The sequence below is a fragment of the Thermobia domestica genome, chromosome 9 (genome assembly GCF_964235325.1).
Source record: "Thermobia domestica chromosome 9, izTheDome1.hap1.1, whole genome shotgun sequence".
Taxonomy (NCBI): Eukaryota; Metazoa; Arthropoda; class Insecta; order Zygentoma; family Lepismatidae; genus Thermobia; species Thermobia domestica.
This window is the reverse complement of record NC_137462.1, coordinates 104,191,558-104,209,652: the sequence shown is the minus strand read 5'-3', so window position 1 is coordinate 104,209,652 and position 18,095 is coordinate 104,191,558. Positions and strand designations below refer to the sequence as shown.

The 18,095-nt window shown below is 36.2% G+C and overlaps 1 protein-coding gene across 3 annotated transcripts in view; it reads right to left on the bottom strand.

Moving 5' to 3' along the window:
- Window positions 1-8,507, bottom strand: part of XRCC1 (DNA repair protein XRCC1) — a 166,545-nt gene extending 158,038 nt beyond the window's left edge. The window contains exons 1-2 of one of the 3 annotated variants that reach the window (XR_014133065.1): window positions 8,100-8,376; window positions 3,921-4,115 (exon numbers count right to left, since the gene is read on the bottom strand). Coding sequence is in view for 2 of the 3 variants with exons in the window: in XM_081771653.1 (XP_081627779.1) it covers window positions 3,921-4,115; window positions 8,100-8,150 (246 nt within the window). In the remaining variant the exon portion in view is untranslated. Of the gene's footprint in view, window positions 1-3,920; window positions 4,116-8,099 lie in introns of all 3 variants that reach the window. The other 2 variants (XM_081771653.1, XM_081771654.1) reach the window with 2 other exon arrangements.
- Window positions 8,508-18,095: the final 9,588 nt, after the last annotated feature.

The window sequence follows — 18,095 nt, the reverse complement described above, 5'->3', positions numbered from 1 at the left end:
AATTTCCACGAAGAAGAAGCGGGCCTTGATCTATCCTAACATTTCTTCTGCAATGCGCCCTGTTCCACATGGAGAAGGACTACCTGTTCCTGACCCACCTAAAGAATACGATCTTTTTTCTGATGATGATCAAGAAGTTGAAGCTCCTGAAGCAAGTGCTTCGAAGGACCCTACGTTTGTTGTAGAAGAACCTTCATGTGAACCACATAGACTTACTCAAGAGGAACTAAGTGATCTAATCAGAGACTTGGACCTCTCGAAAAGCAAAGCCGAAATTTTAGCGTCACGCTTAAAGCAATGAAATTTATTGCAGGAAAAAGTAAATATTTCAGTATATCGGAATAGGGAGAAGATGTTCACTTCATTTTTTACTATGGAAGACACACTTGTGGCATGTACAGATGTAAATGGTCTCATGAGGGCACTTAAAATTAATTACGAACCTACGGAGTGGAGGCTCTTTATAGATTCGTCCAAGGTGAGTTTAAAGGCAGTGCTTTTACATATTGGAAATGAACTTCCTTCAATTCCTGTAGGTTACGCAGTTCATATGAAGGAATCTTATGAAAACTTGAAACGTTTACTTCAAGCCATTAAATATTACGATTTTCAGTGGCTCATTTGTGGTGACCTTAAAGTAATAGCACTGTTGCTAGGTATGCAGTTAGGGTATACAAAGTATTGTTGCTTTATATGTGAATGGGACAGTAGAGATCGTGGATCTCATTACCGCAAAAGTGATTGGAGTACCAGAGAAACTCTTCAGCCGGGAGTGAAAAATGTGCAGCATGAACCACTGGTAGATCGTAACCGAATTTTGCTTCCCCCTCTACATATTAAATTAGGTCTTATGAAAAGTTTTGTTAAGAGCATGAACCAAGAGGATGAGGCCTATAAGTACCTAAGAGGACAATTCCCTCGATTAAGTGATGCCAAAGTTAAAGAGGGTGTTTCCATAGGGCCACAGATTAGGCAACTATTCAAAGATCACAAGTTCGACGAAATTCTCCAAGGTGAGGAGAAAGCTGCGTGGGAAAGCTTGAAGAGTGTTTGTTCACAGTTCTTGGGAAGACACCGAGCAACAAATTACAAACAACTGGTAGCAAAGTTGTTATTGTGCTACGAAAATCTTGGTTGCAATATGTCTCTGAAACTCCACTTTTTTCATTCACATCTAGACTTCTTTCCCGAAGATTGTGGAGCAGTAAGTGACGAACATGGTGAGCGTTTCCATCAGGATATTACAGCCATGGAGAAGAGATATGAGGGAAAGTGGAATTCTAACATATTGGCCAACTACTGTTGGACTATTGCAAGGGATGCTCCAGATGTAACCTCAAAAGGCAAGCCAAGCGAAGACGCTCAAAATAAAATAAACATAATCCTGTACAAGGGTTCACTTGAAACTTTTGTCTACATTGCAGTGTAGTTCTTGCACAAAAAGGTATTTGTACATATTTTTCATGTTTTGATGTTAATACTGATTTTTATTACGGAATTGTTAATGTTTAACTTGACCACGGTTACTTTATTTTCTGTATCGCTGTGAAACTGGTATTTGCGCAATTTTGAAAAAGGAGGTACAAGGGTATAGAAATCTATAGGTTAGGGTACTTCTTAACTCCCCAGCTTATCACATCACAGTGAAATAGATAAAAAAAAAGTGAAATGTAGGTTTTTACAAGGATTTTGCTTAAATGTTCTATAAATATTAATACATTTGTATATATACAGCTACTGTTGTACAAGGGCGTTTTTTTCACAACCTGAGCTAAGAAAATTCTTCTATTATCATTTCCTTTCATATTATGCTTAAATGAATGTAAAAATCGCAATTTTAAAGAATTTACACACTTTCGATCAAAATTTATTGAACAGTGTAATTTTTGGGGCGCTGAAGTGAATAGTAACACTTTTGATGCCGTTTAAATCAAAATTCATGCTCGTAACTTGGGGGAGGGAGAGACGGGAAATATATATAAAAATGATCGAAAATGGCCGATATTAGTGTCGAATCCATGTTTTTCAGGGTCCTGAGATGAACATTAACACTTTCGATACTGTTTAAATCCAAATTCAGCGCGCAACTTGGGGGGAGAGAAGGGGTGGATATATAAAAATGATCGAAAATGGCCGATATTACTGTCGAATCCATAGTTTTCGGGGTAGCTGAGATGAACAGTGACACTTCCGATGCCGTTTAAATCCAAATTCAGCCCCCATTAGTTACTCCTAAAGGGAAGAGTGACATGTAAAAGTAACTGACATTAGTGTCGAATTCATAGTTTTTGGGGTCCCTAAGTTCATTGGTGACAGTTTTGGTGCCCTTTATACACAAAATGAAATTTATTCTCCCCTTCCAAAAACGGGTATTCTGCTAGTCTTTAATAAAAACGAACGGAAATTTCACATGTTAAATTCTTTAATATATTTGTCACTCTTCAAATTTACACACTCGTGCGGTGTATGTGCGTATATGTAAATAATAAAGAGTTTTTTGTTTGTTTTTTTTTTTATCCGAAAACTAAAAAGTAAAATTAAAAGCTGTTGCTTTAAGTATTTTTTCTGCTAGCGAAATCCGTTGTGCTGCAGACACGTTACAGCACATAAGATTAGTATCAGACGAAGAAATAGTTTTTAAATTATAATTTTCGGCTTTTGTCAATATTTTCGAACAAAAGATTTTTTCTAATGGGTTCAAAATTTCCGGAAATTTTATACAGCACAAGGAGGATACGTGTCTTCATAAAATATATATTTGATTTTAATATAGTGGTGTTAACTAAAATGATTCTGGCCCTGTTATTTTAACACTTCCTTGCTATAACACAGTAACTTTATAAGATTACTTAAGGTAATTTAATTGCGTCTATATTAAATAAGCTAACTAGGATTATATTTTTCTATCTTTTGTAGCCATAATTCCATTCTATCACGGTGCTAACTTTAAAGGAGCGGTGCAAATTTATTTGTTGCCACAAAATTTCCCTATTCTAATACAAGAAACATAACTACTCAATATTAACAGTAAACTAGTAAATATAAAATAGTTTTCATTTTTAAAGCATAATGTAGTAAAATATTCGAAAATTTCTATTTTTCCCAATTTTTCCGTTTTTTTCCACGCTCGGGGAAAAAACGGTAAAAAACTGTTTTTTTACCCAAAATTTCCGGTTTTTTTCCAGGCCTTTACAATACTAGGCTGGATACCATCCAATTCATTCAATTGGTAACAAAACTTCAGCATCGAAACATCTATTTTTAATCACGATATAAACGCCAATCTATTGCCACTTTTATGCTCAGAAAAAAAGAACATACACATTATAATACTCAAAGAAACGTAAATTTCTTAACCGTATGTTTTTTTTGTTTTTTAATACACATCAAAAGTCGCCAGGTACTCGAATGTTCTACAGAATACATCCAAATACTCTGAACAAATTTTAAAACAAAATAAACGATGAGAATATTAATGAGGTTGCGAAGAAGTATTAGCATATGAAAGATTTTTTTTTTAAAGAAAACATAGATATAAAAAATGAAACATCGCTAAACTAAATGCATAGCATTCAAATGAAATTGTAGTAAAATAACAAGTATAAAGTATTTTTAAAGAACTGGGAAAGATAAGTCATTATTCTGAATGGGAAAGTACATTCTTCATCTCTGTAGTGGCAGTGATAGAAAAAAAAATGTAATTGTTGAGTTAGGAGATGTGATGTGAGCTTGTAGTGAGAATTTCCAACCCATTAAAGAAAACAAGAAGCTTTAATCGAAACTGTTCGGCATTTTTAAAATGTATACGTATTTAGAGGGTAAGTAATTGCTAAATATCAACAACTTCTCCGAAAATCCTCGTTATAATACTTTTAGAAGCTGAATTCTAATACTTAGGAAGACAGTAATAAGTTACATACCTCATACTGATCATCTGGCGCTCCCGAACGATTAACTAATACTTCCACAAATGCAGAACCTTCATTCCCAATATCAATCGAATTAATCTGAGTGGCCTTCTCCAACTGAAACACAACAACAGCTTGCTTCTCTCCTTGTTTACATTTCCATTTTTTGCTAGGATCATTCTTCAGAAGATTGTCTGCAGGATGATTCTGGAAAGCAAATAATATTGGTAGCAAAGGAATTGTACTCTGACTTGTTTATCTGATATTTAACCATAAAATATTGATCTGATTAATCTTGCCTGTGTCTTTTACCTATACTGGCTTCGTTAAAAACCTACGTCTTCACACTGTTATTCGATCTTCTTTACCACTCTAAAATGTCACTAAATTATTAAGAGTAAAAAAATGCAAAATACTTTCATAAAATGTGTTTTCGACTTCTGTTTCTTGAGTTCTAACGATATATAAATTCGATTTTTTTTCTCGCCCGTTTTTTTCTTGTAGGAAAAATACCTAAAAGTGCTGAAACACGTCTTTAACTCTTTTAAATATAAAGTCTAAATACCAAATTTCATGTTTCTAACCTTAACGGATTTTATTATAGCAATCGCAACTCCTACAACTTTTCTTTCCTTCTAAGAGCAACATTAAAAAGCGGCTGAAATACGTCTATGACTCCAATCTTAAGAAATTTCGAGATATGGCTATCTTATTATAACGATTGTAATTTCACCTTTTTTCTTCACTTCTACGAATTTTTTTTTTTTTTTTTTTAAATAATGTCTAATCATTTTAAATGCAAAGTCCACATACTAAATTTCATGTTTCTTCCTTCAGAGATTCAGATACATGGACACTTTACTATAATATTTGCTAACCCTGCTTCTCCCTTTTCCATTTGCATTTCCAAAAATCCTTTCTTAGTAATATCGTACGCCGCAAATCCTATGATCTGTCAAAATTTCAAGTTTCTAGATTAAGCGGTTTGGCTGAGCTTGATCAGTTAGTCAGGACTTCTTTCTTTTCTTTCTTTATATACAGGGTGTTAATGAACTATACCGACAAACTGTAGGAGCTGATTTCTCACATCAAAATAAGAGAAAAAGTTCATATGGACCCATGGCGAAAAGTACATAGTTTGAGAGCTAGGGTTGTCCAATATCGCGAAAAAATCAAATTTCCAGAAGCCCTAACACGCACACAAACCAAAAGTGTATATTTCATCCATTTTCAATACGTGTACAGAGTATTCCCCACATTGTGTAATTCTCAGACATGAATATATAATATATAAATGGTAAGATAAGTAAAAGGTAAAAGATAAGATGATTGTTTTTCTTAAAAGAAACATATCAAACAAAAGTACAGTACATAGTAATTGATGAGCCTTTTTTCAGCCAAAAAAATACTACTCGAGATTTGTTAAGAAAACTTTACTGTACAATTACAAGGTGAATTTGCGTAAGGATAGAGTGAACATGGGACCTCCACAGAGCGTCATAAGGGCGTGCATGTTGTACGAATTTAAACTGGAGTGAAATGCTCCTGCAGCGGGGCGGAAGATACGCCAAGCCTTTGGTGAGGGTGTCGTGCCCATGCGGACAGTGCAGCGGTGGCTTAACAAGTTTAACGACCGTGACGAAACAATCGAAGACGCACCACATGCCGTAAGACCAACAAATGTACAAAATGAAGATCTTTAGGCAGCAATTGAGGAGAACAGTGGCCAGACATGTGACGAACTGGAGCTACAATTCAGTGTGAGTGGAGAAACCATTCGGCAGTGCCTCCATAAACTTGGAGACCACTACAAGTTGGTCGATGGGTCCCACATGATTTGACTCCGGGCCAGAAGGCAACGCGAGCTGACACCTGTATTTCTTTGCTGTCTCATCTGAGGGAGGAGCCAGATCTTTCTGTGTATTTGGTGGACTGCTCGTACCATCGGGAACTGCTACCAGTTGGTCAGGGCATCAATGCAACTGTGTACTGTCAGCAGTTGAGCCGTGTTCAAGAAAAACTCTAAACTCTGGAGCCAGCGCTCTGAATCGCAAAGAGGTCCTTCTGTTACAGAACATCGCTAAGCCCCACCTGGCTAGAATGACCCGGAACACCATTGTACGCCTTGGATAGGAAACACTATTGCATCCGCCGAACTCCCCAGATATTGCGCCGTACGATTATCACCTGTTCCATTCCTTGGACAATCACCTTAGAGGACGCCAGTTCAAACCACTAGTAGAGGTGCAAAATGCACTTACCTTCTTCGCTTCACGGCTCATTAAGTTCTACTGTGATGGAATCCATAGCTTTCCAGAACGTTGGCAGGTCGTAGATGCTGATGGGGACTATTTGTGCAGAATATTCATAGGAACCAATACAATAAACAGCAACACGAGCAATTACACTCTATTAATTTCAGGGTTGACAAAAACCATGGTTGTTATTGAAAAGACCCAAAAACCCGGGTTTTTGGTTTAAACCTGTTCCTTTTGGTTTAAATAATTTGCTCTATCTATTTATATCATATATGGACAGAAATAAGTTTGTTTTGCCTTGGTGTTATTATGCAATAACCAGGTTATACTGGAAGGGGTCACATAAGCTTAAAGTGGAATCCACACCGCTTCTCGGCTTACATTCGAGAGAAATTGTCCTCCATTTTGACTCGAAACCGGGACTAATTGGCCATAAATGCCATACGTCTGCCGACTTACTCACGAAGGACTTTTGATAAAAATACGTTGTATTGGTCTTTACATACTGGTTAATATAGTTGTCAAGAGTCACTTCAGAAGGACAAAAAGATAAATAGTAGCACAAGTGAAACCATTATACAAAATTACATATGGACAGTTTCAAAATACTGCAAAGTACAGGAGAACTAATTTTGTTTAAGTTTGTTCACTTCGACTTTTATTAGTCCATGTTATAGAAATATGACTTTTTTTAATTTGCAAACAGCAAGAAAAGTGAATAAAAATACGAATTATTTGAGTCCACTTTGGCTCTAATCCATTTATACATAAATAGATACCAAAGATACTTCTGATTTCAATAAATGCTTCTCGTGGGGTTTGCATGAAACTCCCCCAATACAAAAGATGTAGCATTTCGATGTATTTTATCAATAGTCAACATTATTAAAACAAAACAATATTTAGAATTTCTCTTTGATTGCAATTGTATAATAATAAACTATAAAAAAAAATCACAGAAGAAACATTCATAAACTTACTTAACAAAGTTGTTTTTGTAGTATAATCTCTTCGAGTAATGAGTGGAGAATTTAGGTCTAAATATAATACGAATAATACATGGGAGTGAAACGTGATAACCCACAAATGTGTTCAAGATTTTACGAACACTTACACCTTTACGAACATTTTTCGTTTTTTTTTATTTAAACCAGTTGGTTTCTCTTTTTAAAAAAAAAAGCAGCTGGGTTAAACAAGCCAACCCGACCCTACCCTACTTATTTCTACCTCGCGTCATGTCAATAATGTGACAAAATCAGTTGTTCTGCACAAAGTGCACTCTTGCCCAAGCCAATGCTACGCTCCTGCTCTTACTCGGTTAGGCAGCACTTGCACTTTTTAGTGGCCACTGAACACAAGTTGGTTTGTGTTTCATGCTGGTTCGTTTTATACTCAACCCCCTAAAATCAATCTGCACCCACTAATGCAATACCTGCCGTAAGAAACATTTTCTAATGCAACAGTGCATTTCGTTCTAACAAAAGATAATATTTCATGAATGTAATTGCCCCTCTAAAATAGGATGATATCGTAATGTGTTGTAATTTACCTATCAACCAAAACTGGCAATTACTTCAAGCAGGCGACTTGTAACTTTTGATCAGTTACTTCTGTTCATTAGCTGGCAGGCATAAATCTATACCAAATTGGTGGTCAGGCGCCAAGAAAATTTAAGTCTAGAAGGCAGTAGGAGATAATTCATGCAAGAACTATAATTTTTGAACAAATATTTCTCGGGCTAACATCAACCTCGCCTGTCCCAAGTGTGGTATTGGTGTGCGCCAGTAAGAGTAAAGAAAACATGACAATAATATTCCACGAAGAAAAGCTGTCCCCGTATTATGAATCTGTACATTCTTATGTATTTACCGTGATCATACATACATATAAATAAATAAAGTGCACGACACATTCTTCCAATATGCCTACTTACTGTGTCTTCGCTGCTAAAGCTAACAATACGATCAATTTTAATGCGTGGCATATTTTACTCCAATATTATCAGTAGGTTCACGAGAGAAATTATTCATTTAGTTGCTGTTGATTGTCCATTAGTACTGTCAATTTCTTTCTACGAATACCACACATCCATTCCCGCCAAAGATTTCAGAAATTTGTTCAGCAACACCACCATGTTTATTCACAGATCAGTGTGAAGGCAGCGTTGGAAGCACAGGCCATACATACATGGTGGTCTGTAGTTCTTGTCTGTGGGTTGGAAGATCAGACATCAGGCAACCATTAATTCGTAAGGGTCAGAGTATCGTAATTAGTATACTTTTGCCAAATTCCAATTCTTAAGTTCTCCTTGTGACAGGTTCCTTCCCTTCAAACATTAATTACATATTAAATTAATTATCCCAAAGATTTCTTAGTGGATTTGGACCTGAAAATGGTCTTCAGGCCCGTAGGCCGGGTAAGCACGGGCCTACCCAGAAATTTTGAAAAATATATGAACGCTGAAAGATTCAATAAAGAGTAAATATATTTTCCACTATTTATAATAATGGTAGATAATTATTTAACAAATAGCATCAACCAACCACTACTGTAAAAGTAATTTTCTATTGTCATTAATTAATCAAATGTCTATATCAGTGGCGTGCCGTGACTTTTCTCACAGGGGACTAGGTTCGAAGAGAATGTGTGATGTAGAGTGGAGGTCCTGAGTAGTATTGTTGACACCAAATAACACAATTTATATGTTTCTGTAAATGCTTCTTCTACCAAGCCTCTTTCTTTCAAGAAATGGATAATTTCAGTCACAGTTTTATTTGAAAAATCTAAGAGTCTGTAAACCTATATTAATTCACTCCGCAAATTGTTAAAATTAAAAAGAAAACTCCCGTAAATTGACTTAAGGGTCAAAAACAAGCAATCAGGAAATCGAGATTTCAAGCACTGAAAATTCTTTAAATCTAACAACTCAAGAAATTGTAACTCACTGAGATCTTGAAATCACAGTATCAATAATGTCATTGAAGATCCGCACATACTTAATTTCTGAATCTGTTGAGTCATCTACTTTACGTCTTTTATTAGAAGGTTCCCGTTGTCATCCAATTCTACTTTTCTATAAGTCCTCAAAATCATTTCTTGCATTTCTAAGTTGAGATACCATCTTTTGTACTTTTTGGATGCAATATTTCACATCCAAGGTTTTACTTTAAAGAATGATGAATAGTATATCCGTGCGGAGAAATGCAAAATCGAAATCCTTCAATGATAACTCACACATTGTTTCTTTTTTTTCTTTTTTGTAGTCATGAAAGCTTCGGTGTCGCAATTATCTGAATCTTCTACAATGTTCTCAGAACACCGTAAGAGTTCTATTTGATTTTCATTTACTGCATTCACAATTTTGGAATTGTAATTCCATCTTATAGTGGCAACCGTTGGAAATCGCTTAGTTACTTCTGATTCAGCAAGCGCGTTACAGCGTTTCGATGAATATGAAAAGAAATTTGGAATGCCATTTATTCTAAAAAATATTTTACATTCCTTGATGTGATTAACATACTGTGGAACAACGAGATTGAGTCTGTGATGATAGCAGTGTATGGTGAGTACACTCAAACACCTTTTCACAAAAGATTGTAAACCGTTCAAATGTCCAGAAAATGTGGCAGCTCCATCCATAGCCTAGTGCTACAAGCTTTTGCTTAAAATTAAAATGAGAGATAATTTGGAAAGCATGCTCACTTAGAGCAGTCGCAGTGCAATCACTAGTAACATCTGCAAACCAAATGTCTTTCATGAATTGCCGTCTTTCACGTACCGATTGAATGTTGAGAGATCTTTGCAATGTCCGTAGTTTTGTCCAACATTATTGCTGTAAGAAGTGTATTGTTTATTTCTGACTTAATTTTATCCAGAATTACTCACCAAACACATTTAATAATATAATTCTGAATTCTGTTTGAAACACTCCCATGCTGTGAAGATGACAAGTCAACATGGGCGCCCGAGCGAGAGGATAGGGTCAGGGGTGCCCATCCCCCCCAAAGCTGATGGCGCACTCCCCCCCAAAACTAATAATCTCTTCCCTCCTCAAAACTCAAGTCCTCTAAAAACAATTGCCCAGTGTAGCAGTAGTTTTTATAGTACTAGTAATTGTTATTTTTGTTGTTTTTATTTCCTGTATTAGTATTATAGAATGCTTGTAGTAGTAGTAGTAGTAGTAGAGCCAGTAGTAATTATAAAAATGGCATTACTTTTATTAGTAGTCTTGGTAGTGTACAATACTAAATATGTTCTATAAGGATATTGAAGGGTATAAAAACTTCTACACACTGTGTATGGCACAGGCATTCTTTTTTTACAATTAGTATTTAATAGTATTATTTTTTCTTTACAAAATATTGATATAATTCCCTTGTACATGAAAAGTAAGACGCAAGTTACAAGTTATTTAGTTTGATACCAAAAGAAAATGTTATCCTCGAAATTAGCCTACAAAAAGAAGTGATATCCAACAAAAAACATTCCTGTAAAAGAGCCAAGTACGAGTGGCCTTAAAAAGAAATGAAATCACAAAAATAGGCGCCAAGTTCTGGTGGACAACAGTCACAAACACTCACTGGCTCACTTCAAATTTAGATTTGAAATTTGGCCGTTGTCTGTATGGTTGCCACTAGCTCACAATTATGTCAAACTACTTTATAATTTTCAACAGACAACATAGGCAAATTTCAAATCTAAATTTGAAAGCGATTCCTTGAGTGTTTGTAACTGTTGTTCACCAGAACTTGGCGCTCATTTTTGTGATTTCACTTCTTTTTAAGGCCGCTCATACTTTTTTTTACAGGAATGATTTTGTTGGATTAAATTATTACTGGTCGTGGTGGTGACATTAACCTACCCTTGATGTCCTTTATAGAGTAATAATTTTTTTCTTTGCTCACTCGACAAAGCAAATTTGTCTATAATATCGCTGTTGGGAATGCATTCTAAAATGTATTTTTCGGAAGAAAGGACAAGCATGTCGGAGAGCCATACATCTCCCATGCTGCTTCTTAGTCTATTTTTTACAATCTTTACTTTACACATAATCCTCTCTGCTGAGCAACTCGTTGCTGGTAATGACAGAAGTATCTGGTATAATAATGTTAGGTATGGAAAACCAGACATATTCAACAAACACCTGTAAGGCCTAATGAATCCTTTCTCCACCATTGATTCAGTTATCTTTGTTTGGCTATTTTATCGTCATTACTTACACCATCAGATTTGTCCTCACAAGAATCTTGGGAGTCGTCATCATTATTTTCACTCTGACTCCCGTCACTCGAGCAAAGTACATCGGCTAAATCAATGTTCAGGTAGCTTACTTTGTACAATTTACTAAACACATTAACTTCTTCACAAAGTTCTTCATACTCTATGTCATACTCACACAAATCACTGACAAGAACCGGGCTTAGAGTACCATCTATACTTTCGCGCGGTACTTCATTCATCGAGTATCGAAGCAGGGGTACGGGGATTCACCCCGGAAAATTTTTGAAAATTAGCTTCTCAAAATTGTGTTTTAATGCTAGTAAAATTGCTAGTTCGAAAGTAGAGTAAAATCCCCACTAAAATTTTTCTCAATGGCGCAACTTGCGCCATACATCCCCCCTGTGGGCGGCCCTGGATAGGGTGGGGCCCGGACCTTCCTCTGGCTCACGAAAATGTATACGTAATATAGCAAACAGTGTTGCCACAATCCTAGCTCTGGAGTGGGCTGAAAAATAGTACCAAATTGAAACAAAAAGGGCTGAATTCATTATTTTGAGTTGAGTTGATTTTAGTTTAGCGTCCCGTTCAGCAGCGAGGCGATATGAGACGTGGACCTACTGATTAACGTGGAATCCGAACCACATGAGCTCCCGCCGGGAATCGAACCCGGGTCTCCCACGCCAAAGGCGCGTACGCTAACCGCTTAGCCACGAAGGAGCTCTGAATTCATTATTTTATACCAGTGTAACATATGGCTGTATTTCATGAAACTAAAAGAGGTAAAGTTCTATAAATCTCCCTTTCTTCCCCTCTTCCAAGAGTCCAAATCAAGAAAGTGCTCTTTTTACAAATTACTTTTTAAAAACATCTAAATAGGACAATCCCGAACAATCGTAGAGATAGATGAAACTTTTCTTGCACCTAAGAAATATAAAAGAAGCCGCAAATTAAAAGGAGAAAACAGTTATGATCTTCGGTTTGTAAGGAAACCAAACGCACCTCTATTTCAAAGTGACCAATAAACCAAAACGGTATTATGATCATATATGAAAAAATATATAAAACGAAGAACAAAGCAATCATCCCCGAGTTCATGTGTAAACAATACGTTATAATAAAATATTAAAATATAGATTATTGCATCTTATTCACGCTTATTTTACGACTGAAAGAGGATAATAGATCGTAACAAGGTAAGTAAACTGGCATTTGTAAAAAATGTAAAACCAGTTCAGGGTCCTAGAATTTTCTTCGAAAGACATCACAACACATTGTTAATAATTTTAAATCACAATAGTATCTATGGTGCTGAATTGCTTAGAATTGTACCAACTTTTTCACAAAAGGGGCTGAAAAAGCCAGAGTGGTACCAACGGGTCGACGAATGACAAAAAGGGCTGAATTTGGTACAATTGTACCAAGTGTGGCAACACCGATAGCAAACCACGTATATTAAATACCAGAAGTACCAGACGCAACATAGCAACCATGGAGATGGGACCCTCCCTAGAAAATTTTCTTCAGGCGCCAGTAGAGTGTTGTCACTTGAGCGTGTTTTTTTTTCCTACTGCGCATGCGCAAACCCTTGACGCTGATTGGCTGGCGCAGGTCACGTGACCCCGCCCCTGGCCGCGCGCCTTGACGCTGATTGGCTGGCCACGCCCCTTGACGCTGATTGGCTGGCCTTGGCCACGCCCCTTGACGCTGATTGGCCGGCGTCGGCCACGCCCCTTGACGCTGATTGGTTGGCACCGGCCACGCCCCTTGACGCTGATTAGTTGGCACCGGCCACGCTCTTTTATGACATCCATTTTTAGGAGTATCTACTGCGCTGACTGGCTGGTGCGGGACCCCGTCCCCCTTCACACCGATTGGCCGGCACCGGTCCCCGCCCCCTTGACGCTGATTGGCCGGTCGGCGACGGACCCCGCGTACATAAGATTCGTTCCCTTTTATGAGCACTTTACGAACACATAGCAGATCGATAACACATAAGACTATATAACATAGCAGGGGTGTACTCGTTCCCTTTTATGAGCACTTTACGAACACATAGCAGAGCCGATAACACATTCTCTATCCACCTATTTAACATAGCGCATATTCGAACTAATAAAAGAGTGTGGCTTATTTTCTTTTACGGGGGTAGCAACCCCCAACCCTCCTCCTTTCTCATCCAGGGCTTGGGACCGGCAATGGCGGAGTTTAAAAAAATAATACCATCATACTCTCATAAATGAATAAAGCATAATATCATTAGCATCAATAGTGGTGAGTGAGAATTTGTTTAAGAAATCGTGCAGTGAATAACCAGATGCATGACATGCTAGATATAGAAAACAGTAATGTCCACAAAATTGAGATAAATCACCTTGAATACGTCTATTATTCCATGTATAATACAGACAGTTTCGTTTTAAAAACCTTATATGATGTTGTATATAGGGAGGTATACCATAGCTGTCGAAATACTCTCCCACACACATATTAGATATATAAACAGCAACCCAATGTTCACCAGGCTTATCACTAGAATCAGTGTTTATAATTATGGCGGCTGGAAATGTATGAATAAACAGAGGTAACTCATCTGCGGCATACACACCAATAAAATGATCTTTAGGTAGATTTTGTTGTGGTGCCTCATAAAGTTCAATTGTATTTAACATTTTTTAAAAAAGTTAATTAATATATATTTTTCTCTGGAAATCAATTTCTAATTCTGAAGAGAATTCACTATAAATAATTGTTGTTACAGGAGATGGCAGTGCTTCTTTAAAATGAACCTCTAGGCGTACACTTCCTTGCCGTTGTCGACTAGTATGAAATCCAGCACTAGCACTAGAATCGGGAGTTAAATCAAACACCAGTAGAGTATAACCATTAGGATATTCGGCGAGTGAAATATTATTACCTTGATTAGAATAATAAATACCTGAACCTGTAAATAACGTGGAATATGCTTGTATATATAGCTTATTATCAAAATCAGGTTGTAGTGGTTTGGATGGCACAGGCGTTCCATAAACATACAATGTAAAAAATGACATATTAAAATGCTGAAAATTGAACGGATTTGTCTGATAAGTACCATTAAAAGCAGTATTACTATCAAAACAAATAATAATACGTTTAGGCACTAGGCCTGAAAATAGATCTGGAAGTGTACTATCCATAATTCCTTGTGGCAGAACTTTCAGTCTTCACTTGCACTTTTGTTATAGGATATTTTACTCTAAATTTAGGATTTTGTAATACTTTATTTTGTGCTATTTTAACGGCCGGTGACACATCAACCTTTTTCACAAGCAATGTTGCATCTGTAATTACAACTTTCCCATCAGCTTCTGCGTCACCCATTAGACAAAATGTAGGTTTAGCTGGAATTAGCTTAATACGCAGTTGTACACCATTCAGTAAAAATTTCTCCTGATTAAATATATCAGCATGAATATAGCCCAATAATTCAAATGACTGACTTAAAGTAGTGAGAAGAAAACGTTGTTTAAATCCTACATTACTATCGGCCACACTATCCATATGCCCTGCAGTATCTTTAAACCACATTGATGTTTGAAGATGCGTTGATTTAGCTTCAGCATTATAATTTAGTAGTTTTTCAATATATGATCGATATGGATATGTATGTGAAGAGTAGGAAATAAGTTGATTATTTAAATATAATTGCAATTCACTGAACATTGCGTTGAGAAAATCATTTACAGGGCCGATTTTCTTATCGGCAGAAGTTAAATTAGAACCATCTGATTTAGTAATTTTACCTTTAATATAAAACATTGTGTGCGGTAAGTCAATATAGTCATCCCCATGACCGGGGACTACAAATTCTATTGGTGCATTATCAGCTATCGAAGCCACAGGCTTATATGGAACTATTTTATTACCTATAATACTGGTTTGAGTGGGTAAACCAGCAAATAAATCTAATTCTGATTTCATACACTCACACTGCATTTTTTGTTTCTTACTATTAATATTCACACATGGTAAAATTTATAATACCGTATTACGTTTGCGAAAATGTAATTTTACACATACACTGCCATGTTGGAAAGGAAGTGGATTACCTGTACTATCTCTTAAATCAATAATAATTTGATCAAATTGTTTACGTTGCACGGGGACATAGTGAGGGTTGTCAAAAATATGTACATTATTAATACCATACTCTGTAATATTTGTATTTATAATACGTAACAATGGAGCTACGGTGTCACCCACCATTTGTGGTTCTACAATATCACTGTAAATATACATAAGTGTAGGTAGCGATTTTGGTAAATCAGGTGGATAACGAGCATGATGCACAACTGCAATATCTTCTTGTTGTATGTGATCAAAGCCTAGTATTCTGGCTAGTTCAGGAGATAGACGTACTTCTATATGCTTCTCTTGATCTTTTATTACTCTACTGACTTCAATTCGTTTTACTGATGCTTTAACTTTTAATTGTAAATTTAATATATCACTTTTATGATTAATTTGAGATAGAATATCATCAACATTATAATAGTGTCCTGGTAAGATTTTAGTTATGTTCCAGCTTTTTGTATTCATGAGACGGTAATAAATATTATTAGTATATTTGGAAACATTCTGAAATGAATTTGTATAATGTACTTCAACAACTGCCGTCTCCCACTCACCTTTCTCTAGCACCAATGGATGATATAATTTGGTGGTATAACATGACAAAGTATTTTGTGGGAAATACTCCATAGAACTGTTACTCGGTAATGAAAGATAAAAGCTAGTAGTACTCTGTTCCATATTAATCAAAAATATCACTCTTCCTTTTCTTTTTACCACCAGTCTTTCCAAAATGAACTTTTTTCTTTTTCTTCCAAATCCTTCCAACACTTGATTTATTTTATTTTGAGCTTTAGTTTTTAAATTATTTTTAGCTTCTTGCCAACGTGATGTTAAAGCTTCATCAATAGGTCTATTATCACCTAATACATCTCCAGCTACATTAATTCCTTTACGTAACAATTCTTTACCAACAGTTTTTGCTCCTTGTTTAATTAACGGAAATACACTTCGAAATAAACCACCTAAAAAACTTCCAATACCATAACCTTCTTGATATGGTGCACCCCTATACACGTTATAACCACCTCCTGCTTGGTGCGTATAGTATTTAAAGTATGGATCATTCATTATTATTTTTTTCCTATATACACAAATATAACAGTCGTTTATAATATTGTATTGTAGCTAAATGTTTTTTAAATGTGACACAGGAATCCATGAATTAAAGGAAGGGGGATATCCCCGCCAACGAACAAGTACACGTTTACCTTTAACTTCTAAAATTTCGTCTATTTCATAAACTTTAGGCAGAGGCACTCCTTGTAATTCCTCTTCGTAAAATGTACTGTCAATTACTTCACCATTTAAGTCCTCCAACACATAAACCACTTTGTTTTCCTTATGTATCACCCGTTTTATTTTAAATATTTCTACAGTCCACTTTTCTTTGTACCCTTTTTCAAAATGCCGTTTTGCTTTAGTAATGCGCACAGTATCACCTTTTTTATATTTGGCAATGTTAGTATGTGGCATCGGTTTTATTAATTTATTCCAAACTTGTTGAAAAGTGTCCTGGTTCACACTGGCGGGTGGTAATTGATGAGCTCTATGTGGTCTAGAATTATACGCCTGAACAAGTTTCGATAGCACATCTATGTATCGGTAAGTCTTCTTTGCTGTAAAATATTTCCACATTCGTTCTTTAAGAGTTCGATTAAAACGTTCCACTACACTTGCCTTAATATCGGAGTTTTGTGATGTGAAGAATTTAATATTTTGCTTTTTTAAGTATAACTGAAATGGTTTATTAACAAACTCTGTACCTTTATCTGTTTGTAGACGTAAGGGCCTACGACGGGTAGATGCAAATATTTGCTTAAATGCTTTTATAATGTTTTCACCAGTTTTTGTACGTACAGGCACAGCCCATGCATAACGAGTAAACAAATCAATCACTGTTAAAATATACCTATTGCCATCATTATACTTCTGCAGACTGTGCATATCGTTTAAATCGGCTTGCCACTGATCGTCAATATTGAACACTAAATAGGGATTACGTGGAAACTTTTTACGTACTGGCTTATGCAGAGTATAAGTCGGCTGTTCTTTTACCCACTGTTGCACTTTGTGTAAAGGAATAGATTTCTTCACAGCTCTCCATAATGACGTAGCAGTTGAAAACGAGGCAGGGTGTGAAGGGTTATAATAAATATCGGCCAGCTTCTTCATATTTTATAATCACGCCATCTGTTGACAATTTTACGTTTACGTGGTGGCTCCTATTCTTCCTCCTCTTCTTCTTCCTGTTTTGGATCAGCAGCAGCGGCAGATGATGATGTCAGCTTACGAATATATTCTATACGCCTATATACTCTAAAGGTATATCGGATTTTGCTAACAGTACAGCACAGGGTTCCCAACCTGTAGGGGGAATATTTTTCTTGCGACACCTGACAAAATCTGCTATTAGATCTACTATATTAGCTCCAGGAATTAATTTATTATAAATATTAACATTACCATTGTCATCCCAATGAATGTTGGAATTTTGTTTTAATTTACGCAATAAAGGTCTTGCTTTACGCAGACAATTTTCGGGGATAGTAGATAGTATTTCATCCTCTCCGTCCTCATCCTCCTCCTCCTTCTTAGT